This window comes from Carassius auratus, chromosome 8 (assembly GCF_003368295.1).
Source record: "Carassius auratus strain Wakin chromosome 8, ASM336829v1, whole genome shotgun sequence".
NCBI classification, from domain to species: Eukaryota; Metazoa; Chordata; class Actinopteri; order Cypriniformes; family Cyprinidae; genus Carassius; species Carassius auratus.
Window position 1 is genome coordinate 305,595 of NC_039250.1, and position 24,040 is coordinate 329,634.

Sequence of the window (24,040 nt, forward strand, 5' to 3'; positions counted from 1 at the left end):
TGGGTGACAGGTTTACTGTAGCTGTGTTAGTTGTGAAGTTTCTCATTACTGCAGAGTTGCTCGAAACTGATATGTCTCCTCGTTTCTCTCCTGTTTTACAGGTTGGTAAATGTACAAAAACAACTCCGAGTTAGATTTAGCTTTGCTGAAATGTACCTGGTATATGAGCGATCCGTTTTAAACTGAAACATAAACGATTTTCAAAAAGGTATGTTTTAGCGTAGAATGACATTATGCTTAGTTTATTGTCGTTTTTATTACTATTGTTAATATGCAAAATAATTTATAGATTGTGTCATGGTTAGTGATTTTCGATATGATTTACCTGAGGTAGGCTCCAAATGAGCCTACAATGACGCAGTTTTATAATGTTCTTATTTGACATAAATAAGAGTCCTTAAAATGTGTTGTTTCATAACTTTGCCAAAATGTATCTGTTGTACCATAAAATGATTATTCTGTGTCATTCTTAATCGTCTACTCAATCATTAAAAAAAATGTTTTTAATAACAAAGCAAAAGCTGAATGTTTTTTTTATGCACACATGAACTGGAATATAAACATTCTTAATTTCTGTATTTATTTTCCCCCAAAATTATACATTTAGTAGATAAAATGCACAATATAGTTTAAAAAAATGTCTTTATAAACTTTATTTTTGTATTTAATCATATACTTCACTTGAAAATCATCTTGACTCAAATGTGTATTGGTCAAGGTTTGAAATCTACAAACTTGCAGTACTTTAAAAATGTTTTGCTTATTTTCTACAAATTTATAACAATTAAAATGTTTTGTAGTTTAATAACAAATGGCTAAATCAAACCATACAATAATTTGTTTATTCTCATTTCAAAGATAGATTGCTTTTGCTGAATAAAGACTTCAACTGATTCTGTGTTAAAAGTTTTATTAACAGTGAAGGCATTACATAAATGACATTTACTACACACCTGTATGAATATAAAATACATGGTCATGTTTTGGAAAAAAAAACTGCTGAAAGCTACACAAGGGTTTACTTGTATATGTGTTTAGGGATATTCCTACTGATCAACACAAGCAAACATGTTATGAGATTTCTGTTGTAAGTAAATTATTAAATAAATTATTAAAGTAAATTCCCATATGAACAACAAGTGGCAAACAGAGATTTAAACACCATGAACAAACTCAATGAAATCAATCTAAATGTCGGGAGAAGAAACATGCTTCCAAATCAATGGGACCAGATTGTTTATACCCACTGCAGAATAAGCCATTCAAGAATAAACCACATGTTTGTAATATAAATAGAATATTCACCAACATGATCTTTTTTACAAAACCCTTTATTCATGAAACATGTTTTATTAGGTTGTGCTTGGTTTGATTACTTTTGATTATCTTGATTTTTAAAAGTGTGGGTTTCAGAAACAAAATTTTGTAAAACTGGTTAATACAACATTTGTATCAAATAGTAGGCTATACAAATTTTTTTTTTATTTATTTTGCATTTGATTTGTTTAACTATTACACTGATAAAGTACACACTCTGCTGGTCATCATCCACCATCCCCTGCATCAGATAAGTTAATTCTGAGAACGTTTACCCATGTATGTGTGCAATATTGCCTTATATATTCGCTTGTTAAGTCTGACGTCACGTAGCAGCGCTTCCGTGTCCAAACGCTCTATCAGTTACAACGAGAAAACAACAAAAGGTGCTAATATAAACTCACAATGTTATAGAATACTAGCGAAAAAGTTATAATAGTAACATTTAACTCCATACCGAAGTCCCAGATAGCCAGACAATGAAAATATAAATATAAAAAAAATATATATAAATTATTTGTGTTTGGGACGCTGTGAGCACGGAGACTGTAGTGTATACCGTTTTAGCTTCAATTATTAATATGAATAAACAATGCTCATAAACGGCTTCTGAGGCCGTATTCTCAAGTGAAGCGAGTTGAAGCTTGGACCCGGAAACAGCGCTTCTTACGTCATCACTTAACAACCGAATAGCTTGAGAAAGCTCTGCTGATTTGTAACAGATATATTGATTGCAAACAAACAGCTTCTCTACATTAACTGTAGGCTGTCATGCACTTCCATGTGACACTTTTTTAAGGAGAAAATAAAGTTAAATGTTACTTCATAAGAGTCTTTATATTGTTCTTCATTTCTCCGCTTACAGTCTTACAATAAAGTGAGTTTGTAGCAAGTTTATGCCACCATATGCTACACAACTTCAAATTCAGATGACCTACTTTTAATAGCAAAACAGAGGAATATAAGAAAATATTTAACAGCTGCTGGACCATTTTCTTATAGTGTATTCCAACGATGGGCTGCCTCTGGGAAACCAGTGCTGTAATCCTTGAGTAAACATTTAAAACAGCAAACAATTAATAACATTTAGTGCACAAACGGACAATTATATTCTACGTTTGCTTATCTTCATACGAAGCTGAAACGTAATTAACCTACCTTGTTGAACAGTTTTTGTGATCCGGTGAAAACGCACTAATATTTTCAGAGTCGCTTTAACCCGAATCAGGAAACTCATGAATATTCATGTATGCTCCGCCCAGTGCCACCGAAAATCTCAGAAACCGAATATTTCACAACACCGTCCGACAATGGCCGCCTGATAACGTGCACATTACCTTAGAGAGCAAATTAGCTCTACAAACACACTTTCCCATGCACATGAAGAGATTTTTTTGAGAAATGTTTAGCTCACTGTGTGTTAGTTCCCCACCATTGGTTGGAAATGTTTTTTGCTCAATATGGTTACAGTTTAAAATGAAGTTTAATATATTTGAAGCACTTCTGAGCATGATTTTGCAGTACTGTATTGACATGACACTGATAAAATACTGTGAATGGAAGTTTCTAAATATCTTAAAAATACTGTAACTGGTGAATATTACCATTGTCTTTACATTTCATTTTAAAAAATAGTGTAAAATACAAGCATGAAAAGTAAGTGAACATGCATTTGTGTACTGAGAGGTTTATTTTATTATGGATTTTGTATCGACATGGACACTGAAAATTAATTGTAATGTTAAAAAAAGACACTGCATATGTAATATGTGAAACATAAAATGACTCTTATAGAGATGTGTTTGCTGAAGAAAATTCTTAAAATAAATTACTGCAGAGAGCTCGAAACTGATACACTGTCTCCTAATTTCTCTCCTGTTTTACAGGAGTCAATCTGTTCACCAAGGTGCTGTTGCCACGGTGCCCGTTACAGTAACAGAAAAAAATCTAGCTTAAATTGTTGTTACTTTCGTCCCAACCGATGGGGTCGAAAGTAACAATGTGCAACTTATGTTCAAAGTAAAATTACGCTGAAGTCTTTCTACATTTCTACAAAATACCACCTGGTATTGATAGACCACACTTCTGAGTTACGGGCCACAGCAGAAATATATCTCTGTCTAAAACATTATCTTTTAAAATTGTTTTTCTGAAAAATGGTACTTTCGCCCGTGCTCTCCCCTATTTCTTTCCCTTTATTAATAAGCAGATATCTATGGAGCAAGGTCCATACTTTCCCCAAGGTATGTTCTCCACAATGCTATTCCAGTAAACTACAGAAACAAACCAGCGCTTGCAGTGTGTGAAATTTAATTTAGACCAAAGTACAGATTAGGACATTTCCTAATTTCCTAACGAATTAGGGCTGCTTGTCATGATGATAAAGTAAATATATTGACTACCAGTCCAATATTTAGAATACTTATAATTAGTTTAATGTTTTTGAAAGATGTTTTTTTTGAAGAAGTTTTTTCTGCTAGAGTTGCATTTATTTGGTCACAAATACAGAAAATTATTAAATATCATTAGTAAACTTGATACATTTGATTTTTCAGGGTTCTCTGATGAACAGAAAGTTAAAAAGAACAGCATTTATTTGAAATTGAAACACTTTGTAACATTATAAATGTCTTTACTGATCAATTTAATGCATCCTTGATGAATAAAAGTATATAGGCTATTTTTAAACATTACTCAAAAATATGATCAGCTTTGTGGATCTTTTGATTCAGATGGGAACTTAAGAACATGTATCGAGTATCATTTGATTCAGACTGGGACGTCAGAGCATTTATCAAGAAACATTTGATTCAGATCTTCGGAGTGAGTGTGGATCATTTGATTCAGATCGGGACTTCTGGTTCGCGAATCATTTGATTCAGATCGGGACTTCTGGTTCGCGAATCATTTGATTCAGATCGGGACTTCAGTGCGGGTTTGCGAATCATTTGTTTCAGATCGGGACCTCTAAGCGTTTAAAAATCTGATCAATTTAGCGCATCCTTGAATAAAAATATATAGGCTATTTTTAAACATTACTTAAAAATATGATCAGCTTTGTGGACCTTTTATTCAGATTGAGACTTCAGAGTGAGTTTGTGGATTTTTTTATTCAGATGGGAACTTCAGAACATGTATTGAGTATCATTTGATTCAGACTGGGACGTCAGAGCATTTATCAAGAATCATTTGATTCGGATTGGGACTTCGGTGTGAGTTCGTGAATCATATGATTCAGATTGGGACTTCGGATCTTACAATATAAACAATAAAATACTAAGGCAGTACACTTAAAATAGTAAAGACAAAAAAGACAACAACAACACAAAAAAAAAAAAAAGATTATACACACAGATTTGTTTCCAGGGTAATCATAGCAACATAACTTTGGATAGTTTCCACATACTTGTCTAAGTCAAGTTTGAATATGATCGGGACTTTGGTGCGGGTTCGTGAATCATATGATTCAGATCGGGACCTTGAAGCGTTTTTAAAAATGTTTTTCATTAAACAATACAAACATTAAAATACTAAGGCAGTACACTTAAAATAATAAAGACAAAAAAAAATATATATATATTATACACACAGATTTGTTGCCAGGGTATCAACAACAAAAACAAGGTAATAAAAGTACATCTAAAGAAGACACAAAAGACGCATATAAAGACACTGTTTTCATAGCAACATAACATTGGATAGTTTTCCACATACAAGTCAAGTTTGAATTAAAAAAAAATGGTTAAGAGCCAGTAAGCTTTTATGAATGTCAAATTTAGCTAAGGGGAAACATAAATTATTTTATATTTTCCAGTATTTTGAATACTCAAACAATCCGAAGAATGCATCATTAAAACAAAAAGAGAAGTAACTTACAAAATAAGACTGAATAAACCAAAAAGACATCAAAATTTTTCAGTGTTAGGAGCATTACCAAAATAAAAGAATGAAGTCTTCTTCAGAAGAATGACAAAAGGTGTATTCTACACAATGCTTTTCCAGTAAGGTCTTATGTAGGAATTGGTATTATCTCTCTGAAAAAGAGCTCTAATTTTACAGTTATTATTTGTTGGTCTGCAGAAAGCAAACACTTCTGATCATTGTGTTGGTTAAATTCAGAGTGTAAGAACATGGCCATGGAAATGTAGTACCAGAGGGAATGGCATTGAAAGCAACAGCATATTCATCAGCAGCAGATACAGGATATTATATTTCTATAAGAAATCTGAGTAGTTGTAAAGTCTGCCTTGTGAATTAAAAAGCTTTCCAACTAAAAGATGGTTTTTAAACCAGTTGTCAAAGAAAAGGGATTTATTCTTCTAAAGAAAATCCTTTCTTTTGATTTAGAACAGGACTTTGGAGCAAGCATGTACTTGTCAAGATAAACTTTGAGTAAAGAAAGATTTAGATCCAGATTTTTGTTTAGGTTTGTGAAATTTAGCTAGCAGGAAACACAACTGAAGTTATATCTGTCTAAAATATTAAAAGCTCTTTATAATTAAGGAGAGAAAGTTTCCAAAGTCATCGCTTGCTATGATATTCAGGGTTGTAGAATTTAGTAATGTTTATTTAATTCATTTATTTTGTATCAAACATCTCAAAGATGCCCGTGCTGATTGATTTGTGTCTTTATCATTTAATGTGTTTTTGATCAGATATACTTCTATGCAAATGATTACAGTAACATAAATACAAACAACAGAAGTATAAAAACATAGCATTTGATCTCTAAATCAATTCATTACATCATCAAATCAGATAGTTACACCAGAAGTACATCAAAAGGAATATGGTTTTAGAAACTGTTTCATCTGTGGAAAGTGTTACATGTCATGTTACAGAAAAACAAATCTAAAATATCAGGTTTATTCACAATAATCAGAATGATGAGAAAAACAATAATTTTCATCATCTCAAAATATTCACACGCAATATGTTGGTTTACTGGAAATATCGATTTCACATAAATACCCATCATATTCACAGCCTGCCTGTCTATCCACAACATCACATCAGAACATAGCAGCAACTCTCAGAACCTTCCGGAAACATCACTGTAGAATAAGAAAAGCAATGGTTCAGATTTAATAACAAAAAAGAGCTTTTCTTTTTTATTTTAAGTAATTCTCCCTGCAGATAGGAGCCCTCTGTTTGTCATCTACACTTAAAAATAAAGGTGCTTAAAATGTTCTTCAAAGCGATTTGCTTAGAAGAGCAATTTTTTGGTTCCATAAAAGAACCATCCAGTTAAAGAACCATATCTTTCTTACCTTTTTATAATCTGAAGAACCTTCTTTTACCACACAGATGCTTTTGTGAAACAAGATGTCAAAGTTTCTTTATGGAAGCATTTAGACAAAAAAGGTTCTTCTTTGGCATCGTGAAGCACCTTTATATTTAAGAGTGTAATGACCCCTGCTGTCCATGTTTAGTCTCCGCAGACAGAACTGATGCTCCCCAACATCCCTGAAGCATTAAAACATCACTAAACCAACACCAGATTGCTTCAGATACAAAACACCTCTCTCTGGGATAAACACTGTGGGTTAAAAGTGTGGAATAAGTAACATTTCTTTGAAAGAAGTCTTCTCTGCTCACCGAGGCTGCATTTATTTGATCAAAAATACAGTAAAAATTTGAAATATTTTTACTATGTAAATCATCTGTTTTCTGTGTGAATCTGTGTTAAAGTGTAATTTATTTCTGTGATGCTCCGCTGTATTTTCAGCATCATTCCTCCAGTCTTCAGTGTCACATGATCTTCAGAAATCATGAAAATATGATGATTTACTGCTCAAGAAACATTTCTGATTATTATCAGTGTTGAACAAAGTTGTGCTGTGCGATATTTTTGTTGAAACCGTCGTACATTTCACATTTCAGGATTCACAGATGAACAGAAAAGCACATAGAACAGCATTTATTTGTAATTGAAATCTTTTGTAACATGTCTTTACTGTCACTTTTGATTAATTTAATGCATTCCTACTTAATAAAAGCATTAATTTCTTGCAATTTTTTCTCTTTTTTTTATTTGAGATTATTTAATGCATCACAGTTTCCACAATAATGTTGCATTAACTTTGGAAGCTTGTTTCTAAAACTGCAAAATTTTATCTCACAATTCTGAATTTTGCATTTATATCTCAGGCTATATCTCAATTCAGAAGAGAAAAAAAGTCATGGAAAAAATGTCAAGGAAAAATGTCTAAATTATGACAGTCACAATTGTCTTCTAAAAGAAATCAAAATGGCAAGATAAAAGTCAGAAACATGAGAAAAAAAATGCAATTACCTTTTTTATATATATTTTTTTAATTCCATGACAGAAACAAGCTTCTATAGAAAACGGGTATTTTAATGTATGGTGATATTTCATGATTTGGTGAGCAGAAGAGACTTCTTTCAGAAACATTAATTGTAATTATTCCAAAGCTTTAAATTAAACATTTTCCCTCATTATCACTGATAACCAAAAGAGATTTCAGAAGTTTAAAATCTGGAGAAATGTGCATCACTTTTAATTCCTAACTGCATAATTCGTTCATGTGTTGCAGTCACACAAGCTGATCTCGGTCCTGTTTAGTCTTCACACAGAACAGTCTGGTGATGATTGTCTAAATCTCTGTGGACTCGATCCGCTCGAGGCGAGTAGGTCCAGGCCATGGAGGTGCCAGCTGATGAAGGATCGGTTTGGGATCGTCGGCGGTCGAGGACAGAGTCACAGTCAGAGGAACAGGGATGGAGAGACCGACGGGCGATCCGGGTTTAGCTCCGACCCGCTCCTCCAGCGCCTGATACTTCAGCACATGCTCTTTCTCGCCCTGCAAGAATACAGTAAAAATTCTTAAATATTATTACAGTCTAAATCAGCTGTTTTCTGTGTGAATCTGTGTTAAAGTGTAATTTATTTCTGTGATGCTCCGCTGTATTTTCAGCATCATTCCTCCAGTCTTCAGTGTCACATGATCTTCAGAAATCATGAAAATATGATGATTTACTGCTCAAGAAACATTTCTGATTATTAGCAATGATGAAAACAGTCGTCATGCTGTGTGATATTTTTGTGAAAACTGATGCATTTTATTTTTCAGGATTCACTGATGAACAGAAAGTTCTAAAGAACAGCATTTATTTGTTTTTATGTAACATTATAAATCGTCCCCTTGGAATTATAAGGTTCTATCTGCATTCCGAGTAGTTTTGAAACATTGAGCTTTAAAGTTTGTGCATTCCATTCCACTGTGTAGATAGAACCTATATATATATATAAGTCCCAAAATGTACACAACATTTAAAAATCTATCACGTAATGCAAATACGAATATGTGAATAACTACATTTTAACATAAATGTCAGATAGAACCTTATTATTCCAAATGGAAGAAATATCTTTACTCTCACTTTTGACATTAATTATACATTAATTATACAAAATTATACAAAATTTTTCCCTTTTTTGTTTTATGTCAAAAATCATTAGGATATTAATTAAAGATCATGTTCCATGAAGATATTTAGTAAGTTTCCTACTGTAAATATATCAAAATGTAATGTTTGATTAGTAATATGCATTGCTAAGAACTTCATCTGAACAACTTTAAAGATGATTTACTCAATATTCAGATTTTTTTTTGCTCCCTCAGATTCCAGATTTTCAAATATTGTCCTCCTAACAAACCACACATCACTGAAGAGATGATTTATTGAAAAGAAAAAAAAACCTACACTTATGACAAAAATATGGGCAGCACAACTGTTTTCAACATTGATGATAAAGGTTGTGGACAGAGTGAGGGTCACCAGAACGGGGATGGAGAGGGTCACGGGTGATCCGGGCGATCCGGGCATGGTGCCCTGTTTGGCTCCGATCTCTCCGACCCGCTCCTCCAGCGCCTGGTTCTTCTGCAGCGTCTCCACGTAGCTGATCTGCAGCTGTGCCTGGTATTTCAGCACACGCTCCTTCTCGTCCTGCCAGGTGTGTCTCTCCTGAGCGAAGGTGAGCGCCTGCCTCTCTCTCTGCTGTCGCTCCAGGTGCAGCTCGCCCTGCAGTCGCTCCAGCTGTCTCCGCAGCTCTCCGGCCTCCTGCCGCTGCGCTTTAGCCTCGTCGCTCTGCAGGCTGAGGAAGCGGTCGATGGACATGGGTTCGGCCGTCCGGGGCGAGTGCAGGCCGGCCCACGGTAAGCTGCTGCTGCCGCTGATGTCCCTCAGACACACGGCGTGATCGCTCCGACAGCTCAGCTCTCTCAGAGCCCGCTTCAGACCCAGAACCTCGGCCTCGAACACCACCAGCTTGTCACGCAACATGGACACCTGCGGAGAAACAGTGTGTGCGGAACATGACATTTACTGACAAAACTGACATTTATACATCATCTGAAAGCTGGATAAATAATCTGTCCAATGATGAGTGGTTTGTTATTACAGGACAATATTTGGCCGAGATACAACTAAAATGGAATCTGAGGGAGCAAAAGATCTAAATATTGAGAAAATCATCTTTAAAGTTGTTCAAATGAAGTTCTTAGCAATGCATATTACTAATCAAAAATGAAGTTTTGATATATTTACGGTAGGAGATTTACTAAATATCTTCATGGAACATGATCTTTACGTAATATTCAAATGATTTTTGGTGTAAAAGAAAAATCTATGATTTTACGTATATGTAAATATATACATATGTATAAGGGTAGACGAAAAAGAGTTTAAGCATAAAAAAAGTGTAATACTGCTTTAAACTGTTGTAGTCCCCCCCCCCAAAAATGCAAAAAGTTTTCTGTTTTATTTAATTGCAATTTTGTTTTTGTTTTTCTGAGCAAAAAGTAAATATCATACATTTTCCCCTGATTTACAGAAGACACGCAGTAAAATGTCATTCAGTGTAACAAGCTTGTCAGGCATATTTACAACAAAAATCAATTTATGACATATTAAAAGACTAATTACTTTCACTCCAAATACTAATGAGTTGTAATTTTACATTTGTTAAGATGTGCCACTATCCTAGGTTTTGCCCATTTGTCAGTAAGAATTTTTACTAATTTAAAACACAGTAAAATTTAGTATGCTCCATTATTCTTTTAGATATTTTAATATGTACACGTCAGAATAAGCATGTTGTTTGAATTTCTGCATAAATATTGTGCTACACTGAATGACAATGTAACATTATATCAGCCACATTTTGACATTTTATTCTCCAAAAACTTATTTGAAACCTTAAAAGTAGACATTTTACTTACATTTAATGTGCTTTCTATGGACACAAAATCACTTTTGTACATTTCTTTTGTTGCGGACATCTTAACGTCTTTGACCCATAAATATTATTTCACTCATTTTGACGAGTCTTCTAGCACAAACACACAGTCAGCTTTAATACTAAGTAATAGTTTTATTGTTCGTTATTATTAAATAGGATCTTGTAACTGTGTAGTGTTGAATATGAGTGTGTGTGTTTCTGTTGCGCACCTCTGTCAGCGTTCTCTTCAGTTCTCCTTCACATCTCTCCAGCTCGCGGTTCTTGTTGGTGTACGAGTCCTTCAGCCCGATCATGGTCTCCTCCCGCTCCTTCATCTGGCCCTTGAGCTCCTTCAGCTGACCCCTGAGGGCCACCATCTCTCCGGCGCGCTGTGTCACCTCGTTCTGACTCTCTCGCAGCTGCTGCTTCAGCAGAGAGATCTCGCCCGCCTTCTGACACAGCTGATCAACACGAAGCAAACCAAAGCCGTCACTGCTTGCGCTGTTTTCATTCAGTCTGCTGTATGATGCTCTATCAGTTCATGAGCTCCTTAGACTTCAACTGTTTACTTCAAATACTCGAAATTTCAGTCAGTGTAATGAACATCAAACACTACTGGGTAAAAGTTAGGAATAATAAAAAAACACATTTTCGTGCTCACCGAGGCAGCATTTCTTTAATCAAAAATACAGTAAAAATTTGAAATATTATTGCAGATTAAAATATCTACTTTCTATTTTAATAAAGAGTAAACTGTAATTTATTTCTGCGATGCTCCGCTGTATTTTCAGCATCATTCTTCCAGTCTTCAGTGTCACATGATCTTCAGAAATCATGAAAATATGATGATTTACTGCTCAAGAAACATTTCTGGTTATAATCAGTGTAATAAAAGATTAACATTAGATTTTACTATATATTACTATACTATATACATATAATCTTTCACAATATTGCTGTGTTTTTAATATTATTTTAATTAAATAAATTCAGCTTTGGGGTGAGGATAAATATTAACAAATGTTATGGGGTTTCAAATCAAATATGACTTTCTGTTTCGAAAGAGGACGTTGATTTGTTCTCTTAAGAGGACACCGGGACTAAACGCATGTTTATTACGCATTTTGGAGACTCTTGTCAGAATGTTATTAGATATTACACGTCGCCCCAAAAATACATTAATATGCAAACTAGATTTTGTTTATAGATGCATTATATATAACGAGAAAAAAACTGTTTATGGCCATTTCATACAGATTTTGCATTAAGAAAAGTTATATATAAAATCATTCTTTGTTTTGCGTCTCTCACCTCCCACTTGGTCTCCTCCAGGCGAGGCAGGATATCCGCCTGCTCCATACGGTAATCCAGACACCTCCTCTCCAGCTCCTCTCTCTGAGCGAGCAGGGTGCTGATCTCCTCCTGGAGCCGGCCCTTGTCCTGCTGCAGACGGGCGATGTGGGTGTTTAGAGCCTGCTGTGTGCGCTGGGCTCGGTGGGTCACCTGCTGCAGACGGCCGGCGTAGTTCTGCCTCAGCTCCTCCATATCTCGCTCCCAGATGAGCTGCTTCTCCTCAAACACCTGCACGATTGCCGCCTCGCTCTGGTCCAGGTTACGCCGCATGTGGATCACCTGAGGAACAATCACAGTCGTTACTCCAGGTACAGGTTTCTATTTAAGACCAATATTGTAAAGTGTTACCAAAATGCTCCTCACCTCCTGCTCTTTCTCCCAGAGTCGGTCCTCCAGGTCCTGGATAATGTCATCAGTGGAGGGCGATGGCTGGACGGTGGCACTTGTGTCTGTCAAATGACAGAGTCTCTGATAGGACAAGCAGCTCTTCCCGGAGGAGGACTGTCCGCTGTCGGACACGCTCAGGCCGTTCTGATAGCTGGGTTTGTCTGGTTTCTCCAGCGGCGCCGCTGTGCTGCTCAGTCTGTTGATGTGGCTGGTGGAAGCGCTGAGGGGCCCGAGTGCTTGAGCGGGGCCGTAGCTCATGGTGGGCAGGCTGGTCAGCGAGTTCCTCCCAGAGTCGGTCATGCCAGCCGGGCCGTCGTTCCTGGCCGAAGGATCCCGATCCAGACTGTCCTCCTCGCAGAGGGACTGCGGAGCGTCGGAGCAAGCAGACGGTCCTCCGCTGGACTGACCCAGCAGGTTCTGCATGGAGTGAAAACTCTTGGGCACCACGGGCTTGAAGGCAGACGGCCGGACCAGAGCAGAATTATTCTGAACGAGGAAAATAAAACAGGTTCTTACAATGATACATCTATCTATCTATCTATCTATCTATCTATCTATCTATCTATCTATCTATCTATCTATCTATCTATCTGTCTGTCTGTCTGTCTGTCTGTCTGTCTGTCTGTCTGTCTGTCTGTCTGTCTCTCTATCTGTCTGTCCATCTATCTGTCTGTCTATCTATCTAGCCATCTCTCTATCTATCTGTCTATCCGTCTATCTATCTATCTATCTATCTATCTATCTATCTATCTATCTATCTATCTATCTATCTATCTGTCTGTCTGTCTGTCTGTCTGTCTGTCTGTCTCTCTATCTGTCTGTCCATCTATCTGTCTGTCTATCTATCTAGCCATCTCTCTATCTATCTGTCTATCCGTCTGTCTGTCTATCTATCTATCTATCTATCTATCTATCTATCTATCTATCTATCTATCTATCTGTCTGTCTGTCTATCTGTCTGTCTGTCTATCTGTCTGTCTATCTGTCTGTCTGTCTGTCTATCCATCTGTCTGTCCATCTATCTGTCTGTCCATCTATCTGTCTGTCTATCTATCTGTCTATCTGTCTGTCTGTCTGTCTGTCTGTCTGTCTCTCTATCTGTCTGTCCATCTATCTGTCTGTCTATCTATCTGTCTATCTGTCTGTCTGTCTGTCTGTCTGTCTCTCTATCTGTCTGTCCATCTATCTGTCTGTCTATCTGTCTGTCTATCTTTCTATCCGTCTCTCTCTCTCTCTATCTCTCTATCTGTCTATCTGTCTATCCATCTCTCTATCTGTCTGTCTGTCTATCCATCTGTCTGTCCATCTATCTGTCTGTCTGTCTGTCTGTCTATCTATCTGTCTGTCTGTCTGTCTGTCTGTCTCTCTATCTGTCTGTCCATCTATCTGTCTGTCTATCTATCTAGCCATCTCTCTATCTATCTGTCTATCCGTCTGTCTATCTGTCTATCTGTCTGTCTATCTATCTATCTATCTATCTATCTATCTGTCTGTCTGTCTGTCTGTCTGTCTGTCTGTCTGTCTGTCTGTCTGTCTGTCTGTCTATCTATCTATCTATCTATCTATCTGTCTGTCTATCTTTCTATCCGTCTCTCTCTCTCTCTATCTCTCTATCTGTCTATCCATCTCTCTATCTGTCTGTCTGTCTATCTATCTGTCTGTCTGTCTGTCTGTCTGTCTGTCTGGATAAGTATTTAGTATATAGTGTAGTATTTAAGGTTAAAACAGAAAAAATCATTTTGTGGTCTGAACAAAATCAGTAGTAATGCTTACACTTTTACATTTTTAAAGTGAAAAACTGACATAGTTTTATAAATGATAGTTGTACAACTACACACGATGATTTGCAAGCAAATACTGAATTTATCCCAAGAATAAAAAAGTGCTAAAAAGGCATTCAACAAAAGATATATGAATTTATTCTGAATTGAGATAAAACCCCCATCTGAACTAAAGGGTAGTTGCGCGCACACACTACCAACACACATTTTAGTTCACATTACATGTAAAAGTGAATTCTGCACACGATGACCGCTTTAACGCAGTAACATTAGCAGAGCAGCGTCAGTCGTACCTGCTCGAGTTTGCCGGACACAGTGAGGATCTTGGGTGGCGTGCGACTGTCTCTCTTGCTGTTGTTCACATCTCTGCTCTTTACCTCGTGGTTCTTCTCCGCGCCGTGACCCACCACATTACCGCAAGCATCCAGAGACACTCCTCCGGTTCTGTGTGCCGCCTTGTCCCCGTTGCTGGGCCGAGACGAGGCGGTGTTGTGCTGGCCTCGATCCGTGACAGTGCTGTCGCTGGAGCCGTCCAAAGCGGAGGGAGGAGCGTGGAGACGGGACAGAGGAGGGCCACGAGGGAGGGTGGTGCGAGTGCCCACGCTCTTCATGGCAAACTCCTGCTCACCGGCCACCCCGCTGCCAACACTGCCCATCCTGGGGAACCAGAGCGTCACTCAGCGTCGAAAGCCTCCACATGGGCCGTCACAGCTGCCCGACCTCCAGACACACACTGCAGTCAGAGAATGGAGAGATCCGTGCATATTACAAGTTTTCTCGATTGCTAACACACAATTCACCATTTTCTCACAACTATAAACACGATCTCAAATATACACCCCAACTTGTGCAAGCTTCAAACTTCCAAATCAGACACGTCAGTCAAAAACACATTCTCTCTTTGGCCTTAATGACACACAGACTATTTTCCTGCCTAGAAAACACTAGTGGGATCAATCCAAAACATTGTTACAGAAACCTACTTTTTTTTGAAAAAACATTAATTTTAAAACAATATTTATATAGAAAAAGTGATACATTTGTTTTCAGCATTTATTTGGAATAGAAATCTTTTGCAACATTATGTCTTTAACTTGTGATCAATTTCATGCATCTTTGCATCATACAAATATCAATTTGGTTATTTTTTTTTTTCTTTTTAAATCTTTCTAACCCTATTTCTATTAATGTTGAAAATTCAGATTTGATCACAGGAATAAATAACTGTAGCCTTTATCAGCAGAAGAGAATTATTTCACAATCCCGAACCTTAAATATTAGTGTGCAAATATGAACGTAGTCTGATAGTAATAGGAATTATTTGATTATCAACTTTGCATTCATAAACACAGGTAGTAACATCATAAATTGTTGAGAAAGGTTTAAGAGATATAGATGTGAGACAACAGCAAAACAATGGAGAGCTTCAGTGCATTAACGATTGTGCATTTTTGCATGATTCACATCATAAACAAATGCACTTACTAAAATCAAAACTAACTGTATTGGTGTTACAGCAACCGTATACAAGCATCAGCATCATGTGAGCAGCAGCCAGATTGATCCAGGCTTGTGTTTGACACGGGTAACGTGACATCCATGTGCATGAAAACACTCCGTGAAAGACAGAAGCTGTCTGATCTCACAACGAGCTGCAGCACCATGAGCAGCCAACAGAGGCTTCACACTACAGCGCTTTGCCATTACCTCATCTGTTCTCGCACTTACACATCTCACGCACATTTACATTGGCACCTCGGCTTGTTATGGGCCACGTGATTAATGTGTGTGTCTTTGTGTGTAAGGTAAGATATAGTTAAACTTTTACTGGCTCCACAAGGCCACTAACCTTCACGCAAACGAATGCACAACAAGTTGCACAATCATCTGAAACCTCAGACGAACAACTCTCTCCAAACCCTGAGCCTGTGCATCTGCACAAAAGATCGCACGCGCTGTTGTTATCCAACATCTGAATGGACATCTGCAGCCCCTTCTGACAGCACTGATCCCTTTGAGCATCAAAACACTGCATCTTAATATAGACACACTCTCCATTTTCTGCTCTCCACACAAACAAAGACGCACCATGAAGATGGAAACCAGGAGATGGGTTGTTTTCTCCCCTTGTTCCCACTATCAGTGCGTCCTCGCTGCTTCATCTGCGAGAGAGAATGGAGATCCGTTCACTGGTTTACTTCCAGTCGAGTGAGTCGCAGTGATAGTGGGGTTTCTCTCTCTTTCTATATGCATCTTTCTATAATCGACATCCAGATGACTGCGATCGTACTCACTGTTTCAGCACCGCGGACAGCGACGCGCGTCGCGTCAGCCGCGTTCATTCACTGAGCCGGTCGCGTCGCGTCCATGAAACCGAGCGGCGTGTATCTTGACAGGAGCAGGTCTCGGGTGGTGATGATGAGGAGGATGATGATGATAGTCAGCATCAGCTGAGCCACACACCCACCTTCGCCCCGCCCCTCTGCCGCTCACCAGAAACGCCCCCCATACGCCGACGACAGTACGCATGCGCGTAGTATATGGCACGCTATTCAGTCAGGCGTTTGTACTACGCGCATGCGTACTGCGTGATCCTCCAGAAGGAGCTTCAAAATCATCACAATCAGTAAGAATATTTATGTGTTTCCTCAACATATGTTGTTTAGGTTTTTAGAATTTCATAATTGTTGTTTCGATAGCCTACCCCAAATCTTCATAAAAGGGGTTCAAAATAATCAATATTTTATAGTCTTTTAATAATTAGTTGAAGTAGCTATTGTTCCAAACAGAGCTCTAAATGAGGGCGATTCGTCACCGCTAATATTCAGATAAATAAGTGAAAGTGGCAAATTTGGGGTTTTCCACACAGTAGTTATGTTTCTAAATAAATAAAGTAGTTTGGAATGATTCGCTTGTGTAAATGATTCAGATGTCTCATAAATGCGAGACAGTCGCTTGTGGCCGCTAGTGGCGGAATGACGTAACTTACAGAAAGAGTCGAAGCGGAGTGAAATACATAGGACAGGAGTCGGAAATCAACAGGTACATGGGCCAGATTTGCCCTGTCTGAAAATAATTGGATCATTTTACAGACTCTGGCTTTTGAGTCTTGTTGAGCAAAATTAATGAATCTTTTTTTCAAGTAATTTTCATTTTAACTCGGAAAAACCCGGAAACTTGAAACAGGTAAACTAGTTCTAATACAGAATAGTGACGGGTCGTTCCTGAAAGATGCATTAATTTTGGCATTTTTTAATTAATTTATGGAGCCACTTTAAACTGTATTGTAGGAGTGCTGTCAAACGATTAATCGTGATTAACCGCCTCCAAAATAAAAGTTTTTGTTTACATAATTAATTCAAGTTTATTTGTATCGCGCTTTTTACGATACAAATCATTGCAAAGCAACTTTACAGAAAATTACGTTTCTATAATATTTAGTTATCATTTGTGATGATTAGTTTAGGTGCATATGACAGAAACAGACTAAACAGAGAGAGTGTGTCTGAACCCCAAACATTATCAGGAAGGCTATTCCAGAGTTTGGGAGCCAAGTGTGAGAAAGCTCTACCTCCTTTAGTGGACTTCGCTATCCTAGGAACGACCAAAAGTCCAGCGTTTTGTGACCTTAGGGTGCGTGATGGGTTGTAGCGTGGTAGAAGGCTAGTTAGGCATGCAGGAGCTAAACCATTTAGGGCCTTATAGGTAAGTAATGATAATTTGTAACTGATACAGAACTTAATAGGTAGCCAGTGCAGAGACTGTAAAATTGGGGTAATATGATCATATTTTCTTGACCTGGTAAGGACTCTAGCTGCTGTATTTTGGACGACCTGTAGCTTGTTTATTGACGAAGCAGGACAACCACCTAGAAGTGCATTACAATAGTCCAGTCTAGAGGTCATGAATGCATGAAGTAGCTTTTCTGCATCAGAAACAGATAACATGTTTCGTAGCTTGGCAATGTTTCTAAGATGGAAGAATGCAGTTTTTGTAACATTGGAAATATGATTTTCAAAAGACAAATTGCTGTCTAATATAACACCCTGATTTCTGACTGTAGAGGAAGTAACAGTACATCCGTCTAGTTGCAGATTGTAATCTACGAGATTCTGTGTATTTGTGCAGGAACCCCACTAGATGTCCTCAGCTGCTTTATAGAACTCCACAGCAGCCACAGTAATACACAGTGAATACCTGAACATTCATGCATTTATTCCTTTTATAAAAATAGCATTTCTAAACAGATTTTTAACAGCTTAAAAGAATACAAATCAATCAACAAGATTAAACACCTCTGTGCACAGTATGTACAGTATGAGAGCTGTGAGCATCAGAGCTCATAGAAGTCCAGATGCGCACCGGACTGGAAGTCATCGTCCAGCAGGAGTTTGATGAGTTTGGCTCCGGACTCCTCGCAGGAGAGCAGCTGGCCCTCGGAGAACATGGAGGAGAAGGAGCGCCGCAGCTGCAGATCTCCGGAGGAACGGCGCGCCTGCAGCTGCATGTCTGTGTCCAGAGGACCTGCAGAACACAACACACTGATCTCATGAAAGCTGACTGACTCAGTGTAGAGATCACTGTAGAAGCACACGTCTGCTTGTTATCTGTCTGTCCTCAGCTGTGTGTTTTCCTATTGTCTCACTGTCCTCCAAACCAGAGATTCCCAAACCAAACACCTCTGAGCTAAAATAATCTTAAAAAGTCCCTTGGGATGTTTTTCAAGATGTACCTTTAATTTAAAAATTAAGTATTTGATTTCATTTAAGTGTTCATTTTAATTGTTTTAAATGTAATTTTACATTTATTTAAAATTTTAATTTTGATTACATTTTTAAATTAGATATTTTACACTATTGTGTATTACAATAATTGTTTTTATTTTAAAATTAAGTTATTTGGATTTTTACATCTTTTTGATACAATTTTTAGTAAGCCTTTAATATTAATAGTTTTTAGAATTTCTTTTTTACTTGCGTTTTGTTTTGTTTGCTTTTATTTAAATAAAATAGCAATTTTATTTTCAATTTTTTTCATCTTTTAATTTCATGTATATGTTTGCTGTTTTTATTGTAATAGTTTGATTTTTTTTTTTACATTTTTATGAGTAAATTTTTAGTAAGTGTTCATATTAACAGTTTTTATGTTAAACTTTTTTTATGATTCCATTTGTCATATTTTCTTTTGTAAGAATGTATTTATTCATTGTAAATTTACGATTTAATATTTAATGTGATTTTCAAATTAGTTTAAATTAATTAGCCTATTTAATTTGAATTTTTACAATTATTTTGAAATTATTTAATTTAACATTTTCGGGATTAAATTTGTATTTATTTATTTATTTAGTAAGACTTTACATTTTTTAAATTTATTTATCAGTTGATGTAGCGCGTGTGATCCGCGGAACTCACCGGGTGCGTAACTGAGCACTCTTACATCCGGCTCCTCTGCGGCTAACACGCGGAACATCATGTCGCGGGCGGCTTTCCCGGTGCAGTACAGGACCCACGACGGGAAGGGCTTCAGCGCACACAGAGAGCTGATGTTGACCACCGACCGCCGCAGACCCAGACTGCGAGGAAACGCTTGCAGGACGCCGGCCGTCAGACTCAGCGCTCCGCTGACGTTCAGAGACAGATACCGGTTGACCTCCGCCGGATCCGTGAACGTCACAGCGAAGCGAGACACGTCACCCAGAGACGCTGAAACCAAAGAGGACAAACTATCGTCATGTTCTTCACATTCAAGATCAGCTTTCAGTGATTTCAAGCTACGTTATGACTCAGGATTTCTGTCTTGTTTTCTAGTGCAAATATCTAAAAATCCTTAAATCAAAATTATTTAAAGACCTGATTAGACACAAATTTTTCTGACAGTAGATATTTTTTGGTTTGTTTGTTTTAAGCATAAACTGACTTAATTTTTCAGAAAAAAAACTTGAAATCTAAATATTTTTAATGGAAAAGAAGAATGAAGAATGAAAAATAATGAATAAGAAAATCATATTTTGAAGTGTACATAAATCATTAATAATATAAAAAAATGGGTTTCAAATGTATAATTTACTTAATATAAATATATTTACATTATTTTTATAATTTTATAATATTTTTATAAAATATTTTTAAAGAATTACATTATAAAATAAATTACAGTTAGATTTAAATGAATAAATAATAAAGTACAGTACACAAATTTAATGTAAAAAAATATTGATTTAATAATGGTTCAATATTAGGACTGGAAAACAAGACAAAAATACTATTTTTTATTTTTATTTTTTATTTTTTTTACATTTTAATGACTATTTTTATTACGTTAGGACTTAGTTTGAAATTTTAAGGATTTAATTTATAGAAATAATTTATAGAATTGTATTAATTTGTAAATTTATTAATTGTTATTTTAAAAAAAAATTCTTATTATTATCAATTTAAACGTAAATTCTTACATATAATTTTAATTTTAAGTAATTAAATTTATGTTAAATAAAAATAAGGTAGATTTAAACAAATTAATATATAATTCATCTACCAATACAGTACTTTTTTATTTTTATTATTATTATTTTTTTTTTATTTTTGTTTAGATATTTGTACTGCAAAGCAAGACAAAAATCTTTTTTATTATGAATCTAATTTTGTTTTCCAGTGGAATGACACTCCAGCGCACCTGCATTGTTGATCAGGAGTATGTGGTCCATTTCTGACACTGAAGTCTCTTTAGCTGCCTGAACTGTTTTTTCCACGCCGTCCTTCTTCTCCAGGTCGGCCTGCACACAGCGGACGTCCAGCTGGTTCTGTCCCCCGTACAGGGTGATGATGTCCTCCTTCAGCTGGTTGAGCTGCTCTGCGGTCCGAGCGACCAGCATCAGGACGGATCTGGGCTTCAGGAGGCAGCTGAGCTGAAACGCAAGCGTCCGGCCGAAGCCTTTCGACGCTCCAGTGATGATGCACAGAGCTCTGCCCAGATCCCTGGACTCTGGAATGATCTCGTCTTCCATGTGGGGATGCTGCGGAAAGCTTCAGAGACGCTGGATGTTGGGTGTTGATGCATCTCCGAAGCATGTGTGCTTTATATCAAGTGACACTGAGAGGAACGAATGCATTTCATGCACTGAGTCACAAAAGATCATTCATAAAAAGAGAGTCAATGGCGTTTAATCATGCATGAGTACAGCATGTGGTGTATGGCCTAGAGATGGAACAAATTAGGATTTTTTATTGTTTTAGAAAGAAACACGCTTCCATAGTTTTGTAATACATTTTAAAGTGTAATGTATTTCTGTGATGCTCCGCTGTATTTTCAGCATCATTCCTCCAGTCTTCAGCGTCACATGATCTTCAGAAATCATGAAAATATGATGATTTACTGCTCGAGAAACACTTTTGGTTATAATCATCATATTATTCTGATTTCTGAAGATCATGTGACACTGAAGACTGGAGGAATGATGCTGAAAATACAGCGGAGCATCACAGAAATACATTACACTTTAACACAGATTCACTCAGAAAACAGATGTTTTACTGTAGAATAATATTTCACATTTTTACTGTATTTTTGATCAAATAAATGCAGACTTTGTGAGCAGAAGAGACTTTTTGCAAAACATTAAATAAATCCTAACTACTCCAAACTTTTAACTAGCAGTGTAACTCGTCTAAAACCACCGAGTTTCATCTGAAACTCTTTCAGATGAGAACGACAAGCATTTTATTATACAGGAACCCACAAAAAGAGTGAAGCAGAATAACATCCAGAGCAGAAGTGTAAATGCGGAACAGGACAGAAAAGAGATTCTCTTTCATGGGTTACACAAGCAGAACTATATTAATGATGATTTATGAAATACATCATCTGTTTAAGATCCTTGAAGACGGCTGTGTGTGTGTCAAACACAGATTTTAATGTCCATCACTAATGGTCAGAGCAGCAGATGTCCATGTGTTCTCATGAGATGGTCAGGAGGACAGGATACGGTCAGTCAGTGATGCTCTTCCTGTCACGTGATATCACTCTGGGAATTCAAAATCAGACACAGGGTGATGAATTAAACATATGCAACACAATTCCAGTCGGTCATTCGTGTTTAGAGAAATAATATTAATCCATAGGAAGATTTTTTTTAGTGTTAAAAAAATGTGTTTTCTTTTAACCTTTAAATGATGCAAAGCAGAATTCCAAATACAGCGGAAAACAAATCCAATTTTCTGGATTTATTTTAGAGTGCACTATAAAAATGTTTAGTCAGATGACTAGAAAAATGTGCTTTAGGATCAGGATGAGCATGAGACCAATGGCCAAGTATGACACGCACACACACACACACGCACGCACACACATACACTTACATACACACGCACACACACAAGCACACACACGCACGCGCACACACACATACACACACTTACATACACACACACACACTCACAATACAATAAATGCAAGCTATTTTATATTTCATTTCAGTATTTTTTTTATATTATTTTGTTTTTACCTGGACTTGTTTTAAGTTCTATATTAATGAGCCTCCATCCAGACTGAGCAGAGCTGCGATCTAAACCAAGAAGCTCAGATAGAAGAGAGTTTTTCTCTGTCCCGTGATAACGACATGATTCCAATCCTTCATTAGTGCTTTACAGTAATCCGTTTAATGTTCTGTCTTCAGTCATTACAGAGCAGATGTGTGCCGTTTGAGTTGTGTAAATTAAGCTCAGATCATCACAGTGTTTGTGAACTGATTGTGCTTTTTCTCATTTGTGATCCTGGAGCACAAAACCAGACATAACATTCAGTTTTTTGAAATGGAGATTTATGCATCATCTGAATAAATCATGGTTTGTTCGGAGGACAATATTAGAAAATCTGGAATCTGAGGGAGCAAAAACATCTAAATATTGAGAAAATCATCTTTAAAGTTGTTCAGATGAATTCTTAGCAATGCATATTACTAATCAAACATGAAGTTCCTAATTGAACATGATCTTTACTTAACATCCTAATGATTTTTGGCATAAAAGAGAAACCCATAAAATGTATACAAATATCCAGGCTCATGTTTTTCTTCTTTAACATTGTTCTGGATTTGTGTCGGAAGGCACCAGAATGTGTCGGGGTTGAGGAAAGTGCTAGAACACATGCGTCCAGCTGTCTCTTCTCCTCTCTTGATTGGCGGCTCCAACTGAGGGCCAAAAATATCCCGCGGGCTCCTGAACGAGGCTTTTACGGCGAGGTAAAAGTCACATTTATGTGAGAAGCATGCAAATGTTTGATAGCTATATGAGTGCTGAATCTCCTCCAGCTTTTACTGTTGCATGCAATACTTTCTGCTCTCCTCTCAAAGCTCTGGGTTCGATTGAGACGCATCCCGTCTGTAGTCGTGCATCGACGCCTCGGACCCCTGTGAACCCCCTACATGGTACAGCTGAGGCTTGGGCTATTTTAGTAAGAGCTGGAGAAGCCCAGCTGCCATACAGAAGCTCGTCGGCATCGGAGAAGACGGAAGACATGGAGTTTGTGGAAGTGTTTGACTCTCCAGGGAAAGGCAGGGGTCTGCGGGCCATCAAAGAGGTTTGGGCCGGAGACGTTCTGTTCGCTGAACCGCCTTTCGCTTCAGTCGTGTTTGACAGGTAAGAGTTCACTGCAAAAAAAGATTTTGTTACTTAGTGTTTTTGAATTGTGTTCTAGTATAAATATCGAAACATTCATCAATCAAGATGCATTTACTTGACAATTACATTATTAATTTTTTTCTGTAAAAATGCATCAAAGTTAAGTGAGTTTTTGCTTAAAACTAGCAGAAATGGGGCAAGAAAAATAATCAGATTTCAGATATGGAGATGAAATAAACTGAAATAAGTTCTTCAAGAAAATTAAAGAGAGTCGAAGTTGTATTATGATCATAAAATTATTATCTAAAACTAAAACTGTGAAGGTTTTTGTTACTTGAAAT

General features: G+C 37.0%; 3 protein-coding genes across 4 annotated transcripts in view; 1 reads left to right on the top strand and 2 right to left on the bottom strand.

The window, feature by feature from the left end:
- Window positions 1–7,324: 7,324 nt before the first annotated feature.
- On the bottom strand, window positions 7,325–16,665 carry LOC113106879 (leucine zipper putative tumor suppressor 3-like). The gene is made up of 7 exons (XM_026268889.1): window positions 16,377–16,665; window positions 14,376–14,815; window positions 12,278–12,787; window positions 11,873–12,193; window positions 10,792–11,022; window positions 9,121–9,630; window positions 7,325–8,141 (listed from the first exon to the last, which is right to left on the bottom strand). The coding sequence occupies exons 2-7, from the start codon at window positions 14,736–14,738 to the stop codon at window positions 7,935–7,937; spliced, it is 2,142 nt and encodes a 713-aa protein (XP_026124674.1). The 5' UTR covers window positions 14,739–14,815; window positions 16,377–16,665; the 3' UTR covers window positions 7,325–7,934.
- Window positions 16,666–18,105: 1,440 nt separating this feature from the next.
- Window positions 18,106–21,263, bottom strand: LOC113106704 (sepiapterin reductase-like). Its single transcript, XM_026268746.1, has 3 exons — window positions 20,758–21,263; window positions 19,497–19,787; window positions 18,106–18,606 (listed from the first exon to the last, which is right to left on the bottom strand). Exons 1-3 carry the CDS (start codon window positions 21,086–21,088, stop codon window positions 18,416–18,418), a joined length of 813 nt encoding a protein of 270 aa, XP_026124531.1. The 5' UTR covers window positions 21,089–21,263; the 3' UTR covers window positions 18,106–18,415.
- A 2,069-nt stretch (window positions 21,264–23,332) lies between these two features.
- Window positions 23,333–24,040, top strand: part of smyd1b (SET and MYND domain containing 1b) — a 12,443-nt gene continuing 11,735 nt past the window's right edge. For both annotated transcript variants that reach the window (XM_026268890.1, XM_026268891.1), the window contains exon 1: window positions 23,333–23,717. In XM_026268890.1, coding sequence (XP_026124675.1) covers window positions 23,347–23,717 — 371 coding nt within the window. In that variant the 5' untranslated portion in view covers window positions 23,333–23,346. The remainder of the gene's footprint in view (window positions 23,718–24,040) is intronic.

Coding starts and splice junctions, on each gene's coding strand:
- LOC113106879 (XM_026268889.1), bottom strand. CDS start 14,738: ATGGGCAGTGTTGGCAGCGGGGTGGCCGGTGAGCAGGAGTTTGCCATG. Junction 11,023..11,872: donor TGGAGGAGACCAAGTGGGAG/GTGAGAGACGCA, acceptor CGTGTTGATCAG/CTGTGTCAGAAGGCGGGCGA. Junction 8,142..9,120: donor CCCTCTCCATCCCCGTTCTG/GTGACCCTCACT, acceptor GTATTCTTGCAG/GGCGAGAAAGAGCATGTGCT.
- LOC113106704 (XM_026268746.1), bottom strand. CDS start 21,088: ATGGAAGACGAGATCATTCCAGAGTCCAGGGATCTGGGCAGAGCTCTG. Junction 19,788..20,757: donor ACTCCTGATCAACAATGCAG/GTGCGCTGGAGT, acceptor CTTTGGTTTCAG/CGTCTCTGGGTGACGTGTCT. Junction 18,607..19,496: donor AGTGCTCAGTTACGCACCCG/GTGAGTTCCGCG, acceptor TGTGTTCTGCAG/GTCCTCTGGACACAGACATG.